At 34.9% G+C, this 21,022-nt stretch overlaps 1 protein-coding gene across 1 annotated transcript in view; it reads left to right on the top strand.

Annotated features, from left to right (window-relative positions):
- The window catches only part of Cul4 (cullin 4), a 67,724-nt gene extending 49,520 nt beyond the window's left edge, over window positions 1–18,204 (top strand). Inside the window, exons 10-14 of the mRNA XM_081756148.1 lie at window positions 1,142–1,369; window positions 3,246–3,353; window positions 6,164–6,334; window positions 9,052–9,204; window positions 11,618–18,204. Of these exons, the coding sequence (XP_081612274.1) occupies window positions 1,142–1,369; window positions 3,246–3,353; window positions 6,164–6,334; window positions 9,052–9,204; window positions 11,618–11,713 (756 nt within the window). The 3' untranslated portion in view covers window positions 11,714–18,204. The remainder of the gene's footprint in view (window positions 1–1,141; window positions 1,370–3,245; window positions 3,354–6,163; window positions 6,335–9,051; window positions 9,205–11,617) is intronic.
- Window positions 18,205–21,022: the final 2,818 nt, after the last annotated feature.

Here is a 21,022-nt window from a genome sequence, read left to right as displayed (position 1 = left end):
AGGCTTCTGAAGCATAGATTTTTGGATAGCGCACATATTACTTTCTAAGTCAAGTCTTGACCCGACTACGATATGTTTATAGTTTCTGAACTATAAACCTTTAAAGTTCTTTTTTTTTTATGTTATGTTTTCGGCAGGCTATAACTCCGAGAGGAAGCATTTGTGCACCCAGGTTGGTCTATACTTTTTGTCTTATCTTGGTGTCAGGAATCACCTCAAACGTTGTCGGTGTTCTTTTGAAACACCCTTTATAGTATCAGATTAAGAATATGATAGATATCCGAAACTGTATCACATTATAGTTTAAAATACAATGTGTGTTGAAGCTTTTCTTTTGTCAGTATTTCTTTTGTTTCAATATCCATTCTAAAGCCATGAATACTGTTATAATCATCTTTAGCTTGAAGTGCCTAAGCTGAGACATTAAGTTTTATTTCATTTAATTCCTTTCCCTGATAATGGAATTCAACGTTTCTCAGAATGTAATCCGCTGACCACAAATAGTGCGCGAAGTGTGTCCTTTGGATTTCTCATAGATTGAACACTAGTCAAAGACAAAAAATAAATAAATAAATAAATAAATAAAATAAAAAAATAAAAAAATAAAAATAAAGTAAAAAAATAAAAAATAAAAATAAATAAATAAAATAAAATTCAAGTGTTGCGTATTATACAGATAATAGATTACACAAGCTTATATAAACGTATTATTATAAAATATTCTTGATAGCAATCAGTTATTATTATCACTATTATATTTATTATTATTATTATTATTATTATTATTATTATTATTATTATTATTATTATTATTATTATTATTATTATTAAAATGCGTATTTTACCAATACTAATATAAAGTTGAAAAAATTTTATATTAATATTGTTTTAAAAATATGAATTTATTGGTTTATGTTCAGGAGAAAGCTTAAATTTGCTTTCGAAGTGGGACAAAAATATAATGGTTCGAAGAGCATTCTGACTAATAAAACTGGCTCCCATTTAGAGGAAATTTGAGAAGTGCTAATGTAACTAATTGACCCTGAAATGTCGTGAAATTATACCTTGCACTTCTGAGTGGTGATCGATTTTTTTCTTTGTTCGCAATAGGTAAGATTCACTGATCTTTGTTTCTTTGCAGTATATGGGCAATCTTCGGAACCCATTGTTATCCAGTATAGACTTAACCGTTAGCATTCTTACAATGGGGTACTGGCCAACGTATCCTGTGATGGAAGTGACGCTACCATCGGAAATGGTGCAGTACCAGGATATTTTTAACAAATTTTATTTGGGCAAACATAGCGGAAGAAAGCTTCAGTGGCAGCCAACTCTAGGTCACTGCGTTCTCAGGGCTGAATTTCCTCAGGTAATACTATTATTATTTTGATCAAATTCAACGTAGACAGATTGAAAATATATAAGTCATAAGAAAATGGTTTGAGATTTTCTAACTGAATAGAAAATCCTTATTATAAAGATATTCGCTTGAAGGGCAGTCTTGTGTCAATAAATTTAAAACGTACTCACTTTGCTTCTCGAAATTATTATAGGTAGTTTAACAAATTAATCTTGCTGCATGAAATGTCGAATTAAAGATGCTTTTATTTGTAAGTGGAAATATGAAGGGCAGTCAAAAAGTTCCCAGAATGCTGTTGTGGTTTTGGCGTTCATGATGCAATCACAATGAATCTTATACAGTACTGTCCCTAGGTTGTCTAATTATGAAATTAACAAGTGTGAACAGGTCATAACAGGCAGTGTACGAGTAATGTAGCTGAATGGGGGAGTGTGTGGTGATCACTTGGCACAGTGTCACAGTTCGAGCAACGCGCAAACATCAAGTGCATGTACAAATTGAGAAAATCTGATTCGGAGAGTTTTATAGTCTTAAAAATAGTTTAACACCATCGGAAGTTTGTCTCTTTCCAAACCTAAAAATGGACCTTTCCCATTTCGCCAACGTATAAGAGATCAAAACTAACGCGAATCCTGAACTTCAGAAAACAGCAATAGAGGCCTTTCGTCAGTGTTTCCACCAATCGCAGCAGCGGTGGAACAAGTGTGTGTGTGTGTGTGTGTGTGTGCCGAAGGGGCCAGCGTTGAAGGCGATTAAGTAAATATGCACACAACTATATAGTGATAATAAAGAGCTACAACAGAATTCCGTGAACTTTTTGACTACCTATCGTATTTAATTCTCATACACCCTATCCCACTGAAATACCGTTTCTTGTGACACTTATGTCTTTGAGGTGATATGTAGTCAGCACATCGGTCCCCCCTCGCCGTTGTTGCTGGCTTTCTAGACCGGAATTCACTGAATTTTTCAGGTAACTCCCTATTTGTCCTCACGACGTTGGGTGGATGCTACAATGCCATCATCATCTGGCGAGTACGGACGGTCATCTGTCTTTTCTCTGACCCAGACCCGATACTACGTGATTTCAGTGATGTCACAAGAAGCAATATTCCAGTGCGGCTTGGGCTTCGGTTCAGTTATATATAAAATCTAATTGCGATGACGTTCCCCTAATAATGTGACTTCCTTTAAGTTGTATAATCAAAATAAGAATCCCAGAGCACATTTAACCCATTTAATCCCAAATTATTTTTGTTTTAGAATTTCTTCATTCCTTCTAAACTTATTGATTCTGATCTCATTTAATATATTTTGAGAATTTTAGTATTGTTGATTTTGTTGATTTTAGTTTATCGTCCCTTTCAGCAGCGAGGCTATATGAGATGTGGTCCTACCGATTAACGTGGAATCCGAACCACATGAGCTTCCGCCAGGAATGGAACCCGGGTTTCCCACGCCAAAGTCCCGTACGCTAACTGTTTAGCCACAAAGGAGCTCAAGAGGATTTTAATAGTAGCATATGGACTGGTACCAGGTCCTTATTGTAAAAAACAAAATAAATCCACAACAAATAATCCACAGACAAAAATTGATAAAAATAAATTGTTCCCATTTCGGAACAGTGGGATTAAAAGGGTTAAAAAAAAGACTAGTTGTTTTTGATGTTAGGTTCTTAGTTGAGTATGCTGACGACGAGAAAATACATTCATTTTTTGACAATATTTCGAGATAATTCGATTCTCTTTTTCAGAATAAGTATTTAAAAGTTTAATGTGTCTTGTATACGATCTGTTTCATACTTGAACAAGTTTTATTTTATATTATAAGGTGAAACCTCTGCAGTATTGATAAGTACTTACATGTCACCGTTGTTTTCTTGTAGGGAAAGAAAGAGTTACAGGTTTCTCTCTTCCAAGCACTGGTGCTATTACTATTTAATGACATTGACGAGTTGTCGTTGGAAGAAATTAGGGCAGCTACCAATATAGAGGTAAGTGTAGCAGTAACACATGAATATCACATGGCTTTATTGTGAATACAGAGGAAATCAGACTGTTACTGGTAATATTAGAATTCACTTCCATTGTAATTCTGCAACCATTTGTTAAGTGCTTTATAATGGCTATAGTAACTCAAAACTTAGTCATCTCACAGAAACTTAAGTGATCTCACAGGAACTTAAGTGATCAGACAAGATCTTAAATAATCTCACAGGAAGTTAAGTGATGTCATACGGACTTAAGCGAGCTCACTGGAACCGGTAAACCAGCATAACTTATCGTACGAATCTTGCATGATCTGCATCATAGAAAATTTGACCTCAAGCTATGTAATCGTCTGAGATAAGTGATAACGTAAAAATATATTGTGTGTTAATTAGTAATGTATAGAGGCACGAGTTTTTCGCAATGCGCGATAAAACGAAATGCATCAGAATTAAGTAATTTTCCGTTTTTCGAAGTTTTATGATATTCTATGTGTATTTTCATTGGTTTTCATTGCGCGATAAAACGCGAAATTGACAGTTTCGCGCGAAATTTCTAACAATACGCGATGTAACGCGAAATTTTAAAAATACGTTTTCATTGCTTTAAAAACGCTAGTTTTCCGCTGACGGAACGGTAGAACGTGGCATCAACTGTGCATTTTGGGTGATTAGGACACGACTATAGGGAACATGTTGCCCGTTAGCTATCACCATCGCAGCTGAATGGGAAGTTCCGAAGTAATGATCGTTTGAAGTTTGTTGTAAATGCACTTACATATGTGTGGCTTCCAACAAGCAACGCCAATTGTGAGCGATTTTTTCCAAGTATGGACTTTCCAAGTGACAAACGTACAACAGTGAAGGAGGAAAATGTGGAAACATGTAACATGCTGATATTTAATGCTTAAATGCAACTTGTGCCTATGTGTTTTCAGAAGACAGCAAAACTTTCCTACTCATAGTAAGTTTAGTTACTGATTTTCCTCAGTGTGATCTGAAAAAATATAAGTTTTAATAAGTGAAATTGACATTGTCAAGTAAAATATTCAGTGTATTTTGTTTTTAGGTAATTAATGGTTTATTTTTATAGCAATGTATGAATAAAAGGAACAATTGAAAACATTTCAGGGAATTCTTTTCCACAAGAACTACAAAATGCGAAACTTTATTTAAAAAATGCGACAAAACGCAAAATATGAAAAAACGAAACGCGAAAATTTCAAATTCTTAGTGCGAAAAACTCGTGCCCCTAGTAATGTATTATGATATTAATATAGCAGAGATTCAAGTTGTCTACTTTTTCTACTTCTTAACTGTAAAGTAGAATAGATCGCACTTTCAGAAGTAAGTCCTACTTCTAATCAGAAATGAATACGCGCAAGTAATATTTTAATGGAGTTCAAACTGTATTTTTATTGAAACAGTGCGTTTGATTTTGATCCATTTGCTAAAAGGGTTGTATGTAGACTGAATATAAAATCCATGCTAAGTGTGGCCTATGTGCCTAACATTACTCAGTGAAAAACTTGCTGTCTAGTATTCACTGTGAAAGTAGTTCAAATAATCCCCAGAAGAAGGTGCGTGCCTATTATGTCCCATCAGTTCTGAAGTAACATCTGCGATGTTTGCTCAATATTTTCGTTTTGACACTTAGCACGGATTTTTTTTAATGGCATATTGCACATCTACAGCAGAAAAGAACTCGCTCTGATGTGAGTGTTTCTATATTGTATGTGCTCGTTAACGACAAATCAAGTTATTATATACATATATATGAATTATTGTACTTTACAGATATATTGTAGGTCTTTTATCAAATCATAACTGCACAATCTGTTGTACACTTATGTCCAAAATTATTGTTGCATGTCTATAAATGTGTTGTTGTAGGAATATAATTTGATAATGAATTCGCCCGGTATTTCTTACAATGTTAGTATGTGTATAATCGACAAAGACATGTATGTGGAAAGTTTCATGTGGAAAGAGCAGTAAATAAGAACAATAAAACGAAAATAAAATTTTCTTGTCCATTTAGCAACATTTTGTTTTACTCATTCTAATTTTCGTATTTATAATTCTTGTCCTATGTAATTTACCAGAAATATACATTTCCCGATTATACACATAGTATCAGTAATAAAAGTATCCTGCAAAATCATTATCAAATTATATTCTTACAAGAAGATAGTTATAGATATGCGACAATCATTTTGGATATGAGTGTACATAAAGAGTAATCTTCTTTAAAATGTAGGACTATTTGTTTGCGGGCATCGACAAACCACATTGTTTGTTACTGAAAATATTGCAGCTCTGTGTTCGTTTGTGTAACTTACGATCATTGTGTATTTGCGAGCATGCATTATGTATATATTAACTATTTGTTATTTCAAAATACTATTAATTATAACTATCTAGGTAAATATAAAAAATCATGTTTTGTAGTAGGAATTTTTTTCATAATGGTACAGTTCCAACATAACTTGGAATTTCTCATGGTTAGTGATTTGGAGCTACTGAAATTACGTCACTGAAACCTTAAGTTAGCCACGACTTTAGTGATCCTAGACACGCTTCTTGCCAAAACTTCCTACTTCTTACACTGTTTTATCATTCAAGGTCTCTTGAATTTCTGAAATCCATTATATGTTAATTAGTAGTATAGTGTGATACTTGTCCAGGTTTTAGTGCACTAATTGGTTGAAACAATTAGATCAGTTCAGTAGATAAGCACATAAAAATTGACTTTCTTTTATGGACAACTGCAAGAACACTGTTGAAATATACTATTGTTCCCTTCTGTGTTCTAGGATGGTGAGCTTCGGAGAACGTTGCAATCCCTGGCCTGTGGAAAAGCGCGAGTTCTTCAGAAAGTGCCTCGAGGACGAGACGTAGAAGATAATGATAAGTTTGTTTTCAACCGAGAATTCACAAACAAACTTTTCCGGATTAAAATCAACCAAATTCAGATGAAGGAAACCGTAAGTACACCAAATAATATTAGCATTCCCTATAAAGTCTTTGGAAAATAATTACATATACAGGGACAAACTAAGTAAATAGATAGTACTTACAAATTTCAACAGTTTCGTTTATTTAGTGGCCACCGTTGGTCATGGAGTCAATTATGAGAAAACTTTTTTTTTCTTCATCCATCTTCCGTTGAGATTTCTGTTTGGGAACACTCTTTCATCTGGTGGTCCGAAAAGTACACAGAATATCAGGTTATTACAAATGATTGACCCAATTTCATAAATTTACTGTATTTTGTTATTGGGCATATTGTCACAAAAACCAAGGTGGCCAATTAAAAGACGTACTTTACTGTTTATCTAGGAAAATTGATTTATTGTTAGACGGGGTGTATTGGCGTTGGAATTGGGGAATCAAAGATTCTGCTGGTTGTAGTAATAATTTCATAAATGTATGTTGTTAGTTATGTTCTTTTCCTTTCTTTATATCATCGTAGTGTATAACTTTATCAGATGTTAAGGAGAAGCTTTGCTAAACCTTTGTGTATTTGGTCAAATCACAGATTTTACGAGGGATACTAGGAAAGTGTTGAGACATGTGTCTCTGGGTGTGCAAAACTTTATTATAGCTATTATATTTTTTCAAAGTATTCTCCATGACACTCCACACAAAGTCTCATCCTTCTAAACCAATTCTGGAAGCATTGGCGCCAGTCTGCTTCAGGCACTACACTTAACTGCTCTGTGTAAGCAGTGACAGCATCTTCAGTTGAAAGAAATCTACGTCCACAAAGTTTATCCTTCATCGTAGAGAACAAGAAAAAGTTAAATGGTGCCAGGCCAGGAGTGTAGGGTGGGTGGCTACCGACTGTCTTCAATGAATGCAACTGTGATGTTCGCTGAGTGAGCATATGCATTGTCATGGTGCAGCATGATTCCCCGTAGGCTAGTTCTTGGTCGTCTCTCCTTAATTTTGTGGAACACTTCTGGAGGACAAACATCTATGTACCATCTCGCTGTAACTGTTCGTTGATTTTCTAAATTAATTGTGGCCACATGTCCACTTGGTGAGAAAAAAATGTTGCCTCCATTTTCTTTCCAACACTTCTTGACCTTTTGAATTTCATGAGTGCTTCTTCGCCGGGAAATAGCCACACAGACGATTGGCGTTTTGTTTCGGGATTAAATTGATATATCCTTGTTTCGTCATCAGTAATTATGTCCGACACCCTTCTAGAATCACCATTGTAAATTTCTGGAGCATGTCGATACCATTCGACACGAGTCTGCTTCTGAGCATCTGTCAAGTTGTGGGGCACCCAGCGTGACGAAGCCTTCCTCACACGCAGGTGTTTGTGTAAACTGTTTGAAACTCTCGGCGAACTACACTCAATGTCACTGCAGGTCACACGCGCATCTCCCCTGGTCATCATCTCCACAGCATCAATGTTTTCTTCCGTGACAACTGTGGACGGCCTCCCACTGTGTCCCTCATCATCGAGCGAGGCCCAGCCCCATTTGAATTCAGCATACCAGCGAAAAACTGGTGTAGTGATGGTGCACTGTCCCCAAATGCAACAGACAAACGTACAAGGTACTGAGATTCATTTAAACCACATTTTTGGCCATAGAAAATAATTGCACGAAAATCTCTCCTTTGCAACTCCATGGCTGAAGTTTAACTAACAACAAATGCAGCGACTTGGCAACACTACACTGTAAAAAGTGAGGTGTTGAAACAACACAAAATGTCTACCACTTTAGCATGTTACTTGTGTGTTAATTCAGCACCAAGCACATCGCCTTTCGGGCATATCAGAAATAAATCGTTACTACCTGAGAATTTGCATTGATATTTATCGTTTAATATGAGAAAAGCTTTGCGAAATATATTTGGCACTTATGCCAAGTAACGAATAATGTTCTATGTTTTCTGTAATCGGTCACAATAATATTGTTGTAAACCTGTGAATCGTCTGACAACAGTTACATAGGCAACAGTTCTGCCATCTTCTGTTCATACGTGCTAAGACACAAGAATAACAGATACAGAAAATAGATGGAAGCATTGCTATCTGTGTAGCTATTGTCAGATGATTTACAGGTTTACAACATCATTGTGACCGATTACAGAAAACATATAATGTTATTATTTACTTGCCATAAATGCGAAATATATTTCGCAAAGCTTTAGGTATACCAAACAATAAAAAATAATGCAAATACTCACAGCCAGTAACGAGATATTTCTGATATGCTCTGCAGGCGATGTGTTGGGTGTTGAATTGACACACAAGTAACTCGCTGAAGTGGTCATTTTGTGTTGTTTCAACACCTCATTTTTTGCTGTGTACTCTTCCTAACGAGTGGCGTGATTGTTACGAAACTAATTGAGTTCACTTGTAAAGGAGAGGAGTCTCTTCAACGGAAAAGTTTTTCACTTCCTGCGTTCCAGTTGTCCACATCTCACAACTTTCCTAGTTTCCCTTGTATTGTAGCAATGTAGATCTTTAAAAATAAAATATTATGCCTGTATGCTACTAAACGTATTAAAGTTTTTGCGAAAACAGTAATAAAAGTTCAACAAACTGTGCAAGTTTTTTTTTTAATTAATTAAACTGCATTAGGAACCATTATTAAAATTTTTATGAATCTACTTGATATCTTTTCTTTCTGCGTATGTATTTACTCGTTATTTGACGCTCTCTTTTCGTTATTTGACACAGACTGAAGAACAGAAGGCAACCGAAGAGCGAGTATTCCAGGATCGCCAGTACCAGATTGATGCAGCAATTGTCCGTATTATGAAAATGAGGAAAACTCTTAGTCACAATTTGTTAATTAGTGAGTTATATAATCAGCTCAAATTCCCAGTGAAGGTAAGGATACTGGTTGAAATGTATTTTACGATTATCTAGTACAATTTGGGGAAATAGTATTTACCCTACTAAATTTATAATTATGCAATAGATATTTATTTTTCATCGGTGAGAATGCATCTGAGTTGTTTATGCTTATGTGCTCTTACGCGTAGCGAATATTGTAAAGTTACTTGAGTCGTCTTGTACTAGAAACGATTTCTATGTTATAATTTTTATGTTACAGTTTTTATCGCAAAATCTGATTTCTAATTTTTCTGATGGAATTTTGATCTTAAAAAAAATAGTTTTATAGTCTTTTTAATATATTGTTGTGAGTATGAGTTTTAAAGTCTTTTTTAATATATTGTTGTATGAGTATGAGTTTTAAAGTCTTTTTTTAATATATTGTTGTATGAGTATGAGTTTTAAAGTCTTTTTTAATATATTGTTGTATGAGTATGAGTTTTATAGTCTTTTTAATATATTGTTGTATGAGCACGTTAATCAGTACATGTGCATTGTTTCTTCTTGTTTGAAAATAACTTGAAGTAATGGCATTTGTTTAGCGTATGAATACGCACGTCGAGCTTTCAGTTAACAATAATAAAAAAATATTCGTTTATGTAAAAAAAAATATATATTAATATACGGGGTGTATCGAAAATTCCGGGTCATAGTTCAACTCCGCTATGGAGTCAATATATGAGAAATGGAAAGTTGGTAATAGATGGTTTGCAATCTAAACTGACGGAATTTTTCCAATCGCACGAGGCGTTTGGGCTCTACACGGTAGTGCGCCCTATGTATCGACTAGCCACGTTTCCAGTTCAGCACACTATTCAAACGGAATGGAACGGCACGCAAAAAAATTCACAAAATTCCTTCCTGATTGAACTTTTATATAAAGAAAAATGTATACTATACAGTGCGGCAATTAGAAAACGAGATTGAGTCTGTAAAAATAAATGAATAAGAACTGGAATTAACTTAACTCTATTTAATCAAAGTATGAACCTTCTTTGTTCACACACAGTTTTACAGGATCTAATAAACCATGGATTCGTTTCTAGAAGTTTTGAACTATAGTGATGTTCAAAATCCTCGTCACTGTTTTCTAGATGCTGGAAATACTGTCAAGAAAATTCTTCAGTGATGCTTTTAATTTGGGGCAAATTCAGTGAGTATGCGGGGTGGGTAATATAGGACAATTTTGGGAAGGGGGCCGGGGGCAAAAGCTCACGAATATGATTATGTACTCTTTCCAGTTTCTGCTCCTTCGTTAAAGAATGGGTCACAAAACGTGCACACAGTTTCCTTTTCTTTAAATAATCCATTATTACTTAGCGAACAGTCGTTATTCACCTTATGAGGTAGAATATTTCCCTGAGGTTTGTACGTATTTCAGTGTTTCCACATGTTTCCAAAGTCACACGCAACATTCACCACTATGAAAAATTTCCGTCTCAAAATTTAACTTCACCGAAAAAAAAGAAAACAAATTCCTAATTGCCACACTGTATATTTTATGAATCCTGAACTTTTATATAGGGTGAGGCAAAAAGATGTTAACATTAAATGGGGGTTTATTCACATGAAATTACAAGGCAAGGATTTGGTTACATGGTTTCAATTTGGCACTCATCCCTCTCAATGCACTTATGGAGTCTGTGCATTGGTGATTGTATGGCCCTCTGGGCCATTTTGATTGGAATAGCAGCGAAGACCTGCGTGATGTGGTGCTTCAGGTCGTCCAAGTTGCTAGGTTTGTTGGCATACACACGATCCTTGATCATGCCCCACAACCAAAAGTCGCAAGGCGGCAGGTCGGGGGAATTTGGTGACCATGGGAGAGGACCACCTCTACCAATCCGTTTACAGAACGTGACGTTTAGGTAATCTCGAATCATCTGACTAATGGGCACGGGCGCCATGTTGCTGAAAGTGGCCTCGCTGGAGAATGGCACGTGGCGCGTTCCCCCTCCATGAACGTACTGAGCATGACAGGATAATTCTCTCCCTTGACGGTCTCTTCTTCAAAAAAGAAGGGTCCAATCACTCCAGATTTTCTCACTGCACATCAAACGTTCATCCCGTCCTTACAAAGTTCTTGTAGATCCTACCAATTGTCAGGTGCAAAGGTGAATCCCATCCGACTCAGGCCATGAATTTTTATTTATGATGCTTGGGGACTGAAAAACCTCCATCTAGGCAGCTATTTTCTTTCGTTCCTCAATGGAATATCAGCACGCCATGATTTAATCTGCAAAACAGAAACAAAAATAACACCCATTTAATGTTAACATATTTTTGCCTCACCCTGTATAATAAGAAATATCAACACATTTTCAACGTTTGTATTGATTATTATGTGCTCTATAGCGTTCAGATATTGTTGGTAATGTGATTTTCTTTTTTTTCCTTCTATTTACAGCCTGCTGATTTGAAGAAACGCATTGAATCGTTAATAGATAGAGATTATATGGAACGTGATAAGGATAATCCTAACCAGTACAATTACGTAGCGTAGTGTGCCATCCGAAGCAGAGAAAAAGAAATATATTATATATATATTACAAGAAAGAAAAAGGAAAGAAAAGCAAGAAACACTTGAACTAGCGTGATTTATTGTGCGTGGGTGAAAAAACGAGCGAGTGTTGTTTTTGTAATGATGAAAAAAAAAGAACGGTTTTGAAGGAAGACCTTCGTTATTATGTTTAAAAATAAACACACGCCCGCTTGTTTGTTTTTTTGTGAAAAAGATGGGGGATTAACTTTTGTGTGAGTGTGTGTGTTTGATGTACAGTAAAAGAACAACCAGGAAATGACCTGAATAAAGAACTGAAAATAGTTTTGTGCGTGCATGTGTGTGTGTGTGTGTGTATGTGGTTAAAAAAAGTGATTGGCACACAACGAAGGTAACATATTGGTTCAGTCGGTTGTAACAAGAAAGAAAAGATATAGAATTTTGTTTTGCTATCCTTTCGGAATCCCGTTATGATGTATTTTCAGCTAAAAATAATTTTTTTTTTCCATCACCTCTATTCGCAAAGAATGCTTTTAGAAATCCTCGAGAAGACGCATACATACACACACATGGGTAATATAAAAAGATAATATATAGATATATATAAAAATTGAAAACGTGGTTGGTTTGGATAGTGAGAGAGATATTAGATAACAGGTGAGATGTTTTATTGCAGTAGCGAGAGAGAAATTGTTTTTGCGTCTGAATGTGTGTGCGGATGTGTGTATATGTGTGTATGTGAGTGAGGGAATGCAAGTGAGAGAGAGAAGAAACATGGAAAAATAAATGAAAGATGATTATGATTGTCTTTATGCGATAGTCCATTTCATTCTTTCGTACCTTGAAGCGTAGAACAAGGATATTAAAAAAAAAAGAAATGTTTTTTCCCGTTTTTCATTACTTCAAAAGAAAAAAAAAGTACCATAACCAGTTTGTAATATTGCCTGTATTTCCAAGATAATTATATATATACACATATATATATATGACAGCATACAACAGAAAAAAAAAAAAAACATTTGAAGGAATAATAATAAAAAAAAGGAGTTGGCTTGAAGATGCTCTGTACATTTAAAAGTACCAATTACATCAATATCATTAATATATTTATTATTTATTTACAGAGAAAGTGTGCTAACAAAGTGTCGTTTGTTCTTAAAATAAAAAAAAAGGGTAGACAATGAAAAAAAAAAAAAAAAACTCATTACCTATAAACGTGCACATTTGCAGGTTGTGGAAAGCAAACCTGAAATAATAAAAGAAAAAAAAAAGTTAATCAATTTTAGTTTATTTATTTTTCTCTTCTTTTTTATTTATTTCTGGTTCTCCTAGAGAATTAGGAGGAAAATATACAGACTTACAAAAAAAAAAAAAAAAAAAAAAAAAGTCTCAATATTTTGGGAATAGATTTCTCACATCAAAGTAAAATAAAAACTTCATATGGACCTATGGTCGGAAGTGCATAGTTTCGTAGCTGTAGGGAACCGAAAACGTGAAAAAATGAACTTTAAAGATCCATAATTCCACTACTCAAGAACCGATCGTATTTGGGTAAAGACCTCACTGAGGAACTAGTATGTGAACTATCCAAATATTCATCTTTCAGAACTTCCAGTACTTGCACAATCATTTTTAGAGAGGCTGTTTTGGAAGTATTTGATCACTCCCTACCTACTCGTACCCCTCTAAAAATTGATGTGTAAGTACTGGAGCATTCTTAAACATTGATATTTGGATAGTTTATATACCAGTTCCTTAGTGATGTCTTGACCTGACTACGATAGGTCCCATAATAGTGGTGCTATGAACTTTTAAAGTTCACGTTTTCGGCCCTACAACTCCGAAACTATTCACTTTTGATCACAGGTGCATATGATTTTTTTTTTAATTTTGTTGTGAGTAATTTGTTTCCAAAATATTGTGACCCATTTTTGGAACACCCTGTATATATTAACAAGCTACATTGATTTTCCGGTTTTTGAAATTCTGCTTTAATTTTCTTTTTTAAGTAAAAAAAAAATCAAAAGAAAATCTTCCAGTATGTTGATATGCGAAATTGTAAAAGAATGTTAACCAAAATCTAGCTTAAGCTTACTTTTGTGATGAGCTGTAAGCAAAAACAAAACAACAACAAAGTATTGTTCTTCTGTTCACTATTGTAATACCAGCGTACTTTTTGCTTATGATTTATCAAAAATTGAGAATCGGATGATTGCATCATCGAGATTGTATGGTAAAACCTGTAAAATTGGCCACACCTTGAGTTTGATCTTTTATTCAAAACAGGCAAGATTCACTATAATAGTTTTAATCATTTAGACAGTAAGAATATGGACCCACGTAATATTGTTATTGGTATGAACATGATCTGAGTTCATCGCTTTGCTTTTTTCTTCTTTCTTCATGTTATCCTTGTAAAATTACATGTTGGGTAACTTAAAATAATAATTATAAAATTGCTTCTAAATTCGTGTCGTATACAGTAAATGGAATAAAACATGTAACGGTAGCCATACATATTATGTTCGACAATTTTCTTCGGAACTGATGTGGTCAACTCTGTCAAATCTTAACCGTACAATAAATTTTGTTAATTTAAATACATCTGTAACGGGACCATATTTGTAGAAATTAGTTTCCTTCGGAACAAATAATGGCCAAATTAAGACAGGTATTTTGTGCGCAGATTACATTATGGGAATTAGCTACAACAATCTATAATTAACTTTTCAAGGCAAAGGAAAATTTATTTCTGATTATGTTCGTTGAGCGCTTTTATTTTCCACAACCGGTAATTCGAAAAGTTGAGTACCCTTATTATTTTTTTTTCTTTTTTTTGTTAACATGTATGCTCTTTCCGCACTTTGATCTTTTCCCGTCCAAAAAGAAAACAATCTTGCCAAAAACTTGGTTTATAAATGAGAAAAGTTGTAGACCATGACTCGATATGGGAGGCAGGAAACACGTTTTGTAAATACCAAAATCCGTCCTCAGTATGACACAATATTCGTTATAGTAATGGTCGTGTTTGTGCTGTAATAAACCTAGTACCTTCTAAAGTTAGTTTAATAGGCCAGGCTTCTTTCCTGTTGTCTATTAGCATTGAAATTTGATGTTATAGTGGTTTCTAGCTTGAATTGAGATTGAGTTTAACTTCCCTTTCAGCATAGAGGCGATATGAGACACGGACCTACAGCTTAACCTGAGATCCGAACTACATGAGCTTCCGTTGGGAATCGAAGCCAGGTCTCCCACGCCAAAGGCGTGTACGCTAACCGCTTAGCCACGAGCAATTTGTATAGTGGTTTCTAAAATAAATGATAATGCACCAATATACAGGCGTGCAACTTTTCTTTTTTTCTTTGGTAAACTTCGATAACAATCTTTTCAGTCCGTTATTTTACGGTCTGCAGTATTATGCTTTATCTATTATACGTTCACTTTCCAACGCAGGGTCACCGACTGAAAGGATTATATTCGAAGCGTACAAGGTTCTCATGAAAGAGACAAAATTAATTTTCGATTAGGCAAACCTTAGTAAACACGCACGATATTATTTCAAGCTATAAACAACACGACTATAGTAGAAAAGAATAATTTCTACAGGGTATTCGGAAACAATAACAAAGGACTTTGGGAAGGGAATCTTCACTAGAAAACATGAAAAAGAATTATGTCCTAACATGATTGTTCAAATGTGTCATGTCGGACCTGTGGTGGCTGAAAATTGGTAGAAGTGATAAATTGAAAGGTCATAACTAGAGACCAGATGTTTAGGCATAAAAAACCTAGAAAATAAGCAGACAAATAGGCACTTAAAATTTAAAAAATAGGCACTAAATTGTAACTCGAAATAATGAAGATAATTACTCAATACAATTAAAAAATAAATTCAAGTCACAGATAATGTTCAAATAATATAGAGACATACCTGTTTGATAATATATTTTCTTGCACAATATATATATATATATATATATATATATATATAAATAAACGAAACTTGACATGTATTCCATGTATATTTGGCAAATGCACATGGAATAGCTCTATAACACTTATCATTACACATTAAGTCCAAATTTTATACATTTTATCAGTACACATAGCAGTCCAAAGTTTTACAACACTTTATCAGCATACATAGCAGTCCAGAGTTTTAGACATCTTATCACTACAAACAGCACTTATATCGGAAGGGGCAGAATCCTTTCTTGAAATACTAAGTTATATATTTTTACCCAGTAAAGTCTTATTTTGAAGAAAATGCATAGAATAGGCAACATTAGGCACTAGAGCAAGTATTTAGGCAGGAATGGGGGAAATAGTCAAAATAAAATTGGCTTAAATTGAAACTATAACCATGTCTATAAACTTTAGAACGTCATTTTTGACCATATCTTTAATGTTAAAGAATAGGCATTTGTGCCTAACATCCGGTCTCTAGTCATAACTCAGAATGGTTAGAACTGTTTTCTGATGAAGGTCGGGTAGAAGGACATAGTGCTAAGTTCGATCCTAGTTTCCATTAATTTACTATGGGTGTGGAATGGGGAAGGGAAGCGACAAAAGTAACTTCGAAGCATAGAAGAGGATTCATGATGCTTTCTAGATACGAAAAATAAGATATAAGGAAATGAAAAATGGCACACATTGTACAATCACTGGGACTTATTGGAATCTAGGTGCCAAATAACTACTATGTTCTTTTGCACGACTTTCATCACACGTTTTGTTCTCGAGTTCAGACCAAATTTTCGACGGATGATAACATCGAAATGACGCATTTGAGCAGCCATGTTGGTCTTTTTTTTTTTTTCATGCTTTCGTGTAAGATAGTTTTCCAAAGTTCTTTTTTTCTTTGATTACCCTGTATTTACAACGTCCAAGTTCCATTTTTTATATAAGATCAATCATAATTATCTCAGGCTACAATCTTTCTCGTTTATGGATTAATTGTTTCTGGCAACATTCTTTATTTCTTTGTTTTTTGTATGAAGAAGATTGAAAACCACTTACCAACAAAAATAATACTAGATGTGAATAGGGGCGCTCCGCGTTAAAATAATAATTAGGGATGGCCAAAACTTTCCAGAATCAGATTCCGGAAAACTTATTTTCTGGAATTGGAAATTTCACTTTCTGGAATTCGGAAAAGTCCGGAATTCGAAATTTCTCCGAAATCGAAACTTTTTAAATTCCGGATTTTTTCGAATTTTTCCTAAATCCGGAACTTTTCCGAATTCTGAAATTTTCCGATTTTACTTTCCGGATTCCGGAAAGTAAAATTTCCGGAATTTGCCATCCCTAATAATAATATAAGAAAGCGTTCTGAAGTTCCAAATTATGTCCAGATTGCTCACTGAATATTATCGGAAATATGTTTTCCTTTAGCAGCGGAAAAGTTAGTGATGGACTTTTTCAATTTTCAATGCATTACATAGTGAAGTTTACCAAATAGGTTGAAGCTAGCATTTCCGAAAGATTTTCTTTAGGAACTTACATGCAGTACATTTAAGAAACATTTGAATACTTATAAATTGTTATAACTATATCATGTTTTTCCTTTATCTTTTTTTCCCCTTTGCAACAGTTAATAATTCAAGGTAGACGGTTTCAAGAATACAGCCTTTTTGTGCAATCTTTGTTAGTTTTAGAAGAAAAAGTCTACAAGAAGGTTGTAATTTTGGTAGAAAATTACTGCGTACGGAATGAAACAGCTTTAAAATAAATCATCTCCATCTAGTCAGTCAGAAATTTGCTAAGCTACAATGAATACTGTCGGAAATTCGTTAGGTATGCTGATGTGTAGGGTTCATGTAAATTTGGTAAATTTGTTCTCTTCACTAAAACCTTTATAGACTTAATGAAACAATTAAGTTATTATTTTCAAATTGAATTGACTTAAAATGAATAAAAGTTAGAGGTTTTTCTTTTTGTTAAAACCTTCAAATGTGTTACGAGCATCAACGGCCATTTACCAACTCCTTTTGTGATATCGAAAAGAATGTGATAAATAGCTGTATATTATATATAAATAAGATATTTGATTAAAAGAATGCCAGATATGTCTGCATTCTCTTTATGCACCGTAATTTTTTTAAAGGAAAATTGACACTTGTTTCCAGTATTAACACTGTCATGGTATTCTGTAAAACAGAAATGCTGGCACATCGTTTGTTTTGCTGGTCAAATCTTAAACAACAGAGACAAAATGAAAACTTCGGGCTATTGTCAATGTACTGCTGGGTCTATGCTGTGTTTTTGAGTTGAAGTTTTAACTTTCTAGATAATAAATAATAATAATGATGTCAATATCATCAGTGAAGTAAATAAAAGGGAATGAATATCGGCCATTTTTTTAAAGAAAAAAAAGAGGGGAAAAAATAATAATCGTGATTTGAAATAAAGAATGGCTGAGAAAATCTTTCCAAGTTTTGTTTAATTCCTCTGTACCATATTGTGCATTCTTTACAATAAATAAGTTAAGAATATGGTGCACTGGCATTTTCTCCTTTATAGATTTCCTTTTTCCCCCGCTAACCACTTCTTCGTGAACCTTCCTTTCCGTCCCCCCTTTTTAAGTAGTAAATAACGCAAAATATTCAACAAAATGCGTGGACGGCTCGCTTGAATTAATGACTTTATAATCGCACATATCTCTCATACGAAAGGTCTTGGAAACTACTGTTTGGGCAATAGCATACAAGGAGTTTCAGGTTAATGAAAATGAATTCGGTCGTTAGGTAGCCTTACCCGTGAACACGCCTAATAGAGTTATTGCGGGTAGTTCGAAATGCTGTGTATTGACTTGAAGTAAAGACGTATGGCTCCGAAAATTTAGGAGGGCTATATTCATCCCCTTTACGATATTGGTATAGTCAATAAACAGTCTGTAACAAAATGTATCGTGTGTCGAATAAAGGAGTTAACGCTATGTTAAATCGCAACTAATCGGGCATCCCTGCTGTTGCTAGATCTTTGAATATTGGGTATCGCAGATATCGGAGAGATAGGCGTAATCCCGATGTGGTACAAAATGTGCGTTTCTGCGACGTTAGAATCCACAATCTTATAGGACAATAGAAAGAGCAGTACAACGTTCCTGGCTGGTGTATTGGTGAAGTGCATACCTCTGGTGAGTAGAGGTCTCTGGTTCGATCCCAGCCAAGCAATTTTGTGGTGGACATTATCGTGATCTAGGTTTTCCTCGGAAATCATCCCACTTGGAGTTGTCTCGTGGGTAACCTTACTCCCGTTTTCTCTCATATTTTCATTCTACCAATTCATTGCATATTTTAAAAACTAATCTAACAGGCATTAACGTGGGACGTATGGGGTGTTGTTGACAATAGGGAAGGGGCTCGCTTCAAGGCCAATATGTGTTAATGTTGGAGTATGTACTTTGGGAGAGGAGAGGGGGTCTTCAGCGGACAATAATGTATTTGCATTGAGTTGTGTGCTAGATTGTTAGACATTGTTTAAGGGGGTGGATCCCATCATGGGATATTATGTATTAACACTGGAATATTGCTGTGGAACGGGCACACGGTCTGTCTGCGTGACACGGTTAGTAAATTCCTGGGGAGGGTAAAACGGGTCCTCTGTGAGGCACACCATATATAAGGATTTCAGTGTATTTTGATATGTGGTGTTTGCTAGATGGTTGTATATGGTTTGACAGAAAAGTTTTGTAGGAGTGGAAGCGCCCTCTGAGAGGCACTATATATATTACGCAGTGTTTCTTTCAGATCTGTTCTTGGGGCGGGGGGGCAGACCAAAATAATACGTCTATACCATAATAATAAATAGAATAGTATCAGTAGTGCCCCCAGAATACTAAGTGTTCCCCCCCCCCCCGGAACATTGTTTCTGAAAGAAACACTGATATTAGGAATATAGAATGTTTGGCATAAGAGAGGAGTTCAATGCTTGCTGATTGGTGTATTGTTGGAGGATGGATGGAGAGGGTATGTGCTAAGATTTGAAGATTGTTGGCACAGGAAATATGATTGTTGGCATATGGTTGAAATGATAGTTTGGTATAGGCTTCGCAGTTACAGGAGATGTCTGAAGAGATTACATGTTGGGGCTTTGAAGAGTTAGATAGCAAAGGGATCAAATAGAGTACACAGTATGTGTATTATTATTATTATTATTATTATTATTATTTGAACGCAGAGGAATGTCAATTGCATTTGTAGTATATTAAATCGTGTAACGTCATCACTTGTAATATAATGCTATTAATCGCGAAAGGTATTTGTGACAATGGCGGTAGAAGAATCAAACATCAATGCGATTTGTAATAAAATTCTCTGAGGAAATATAGGTTTGGGTAGTAAAGCATGAACATCGAAAATAGTATTTTCACCTTTTAGCATATTTGTCATCATACTTTTTTTTTCTGTCTCTGAACTCCATTCCAATTTTTTGCGCAAAAGCTCACAGTTTCCTTGTTTAGAAAAGTCGATTGCACACCTCACAAAATAATTTTGCCTTCATTAATAAACCGGTTATCAAACTCCTTTTTTAATGGCATCTAACACAGAGGAAAGAACACCAACCTGGAAACTGTTTTCGTCAAGATGTGCCGGCGTTTTGGTGGAGATCTTCGCAGTAATTGAAGCACCCCACCGAATAACGATATATGTTACATTTTTAGAGATTTCAAGAAAAACTTGTAGTATATTTCAGGAGTATAATAGGAAAAAAATAAAACCAGGTGAATGGTTGAACATACATTGTGTTCAACCATTGTGAATGGTTGAACAATATTTGATTTGATTAGTGGTTAATTTGTAACCTTGAGCAGCACGACAGGCCGCAAAAAAGTTCGCCAGTGGAACAACTACATGTGCATAACTACAATGCAGTATATGAACACCAACAGTTACAGAAACAGTACGGGAAATTAATGTATTTTTTAAAAAACTACTAGGTACCCCACAACACCCACTGGACGTATCAACAATTGGCAAGGTACCTTGATACCAGTTCCTGAACCATAATTCAAAAGTAGTGGTTCGATGACGTCACAACACACACTACTATGGCAAAAGCTCATGCAGTTCTTGACACAATAATCAAGACAGCTCTGATACACTCTGGCAAGTTACTCTGGTGCCAGACCGGTAACCAAAATAAAACCACATCTCTTGGTACAGGACTGCAAGAAACAAGTACATTTCTTTGCAAATTTCAAATGACCGTCATATGTTGATGGATCCTTATGATTTTCATACGAAACACACATCTTTATTTTATTTATTTATTTATTTTTTTTATACTAGTTGTGGTTTCCATCGGTTA

Source organism: Thermobia domestica, chromosome 4 (genome assembly GCF_964235325.1).
Source record: "Thermobia domestica chromosome 4, izTheDome1.hap1.1, whole genome shotgun sequence".
Classification (NCBI taxonomy): domain Eukaryota; kingdom Metazoa; phylum Arthropoda; class Insecta; order Zygentoma; family Lepismatidae; genus Thermobia; species Thermobia domestica.
This window is presented reverse-complemented; position numbering and strand designations above follow the sequence as displayed.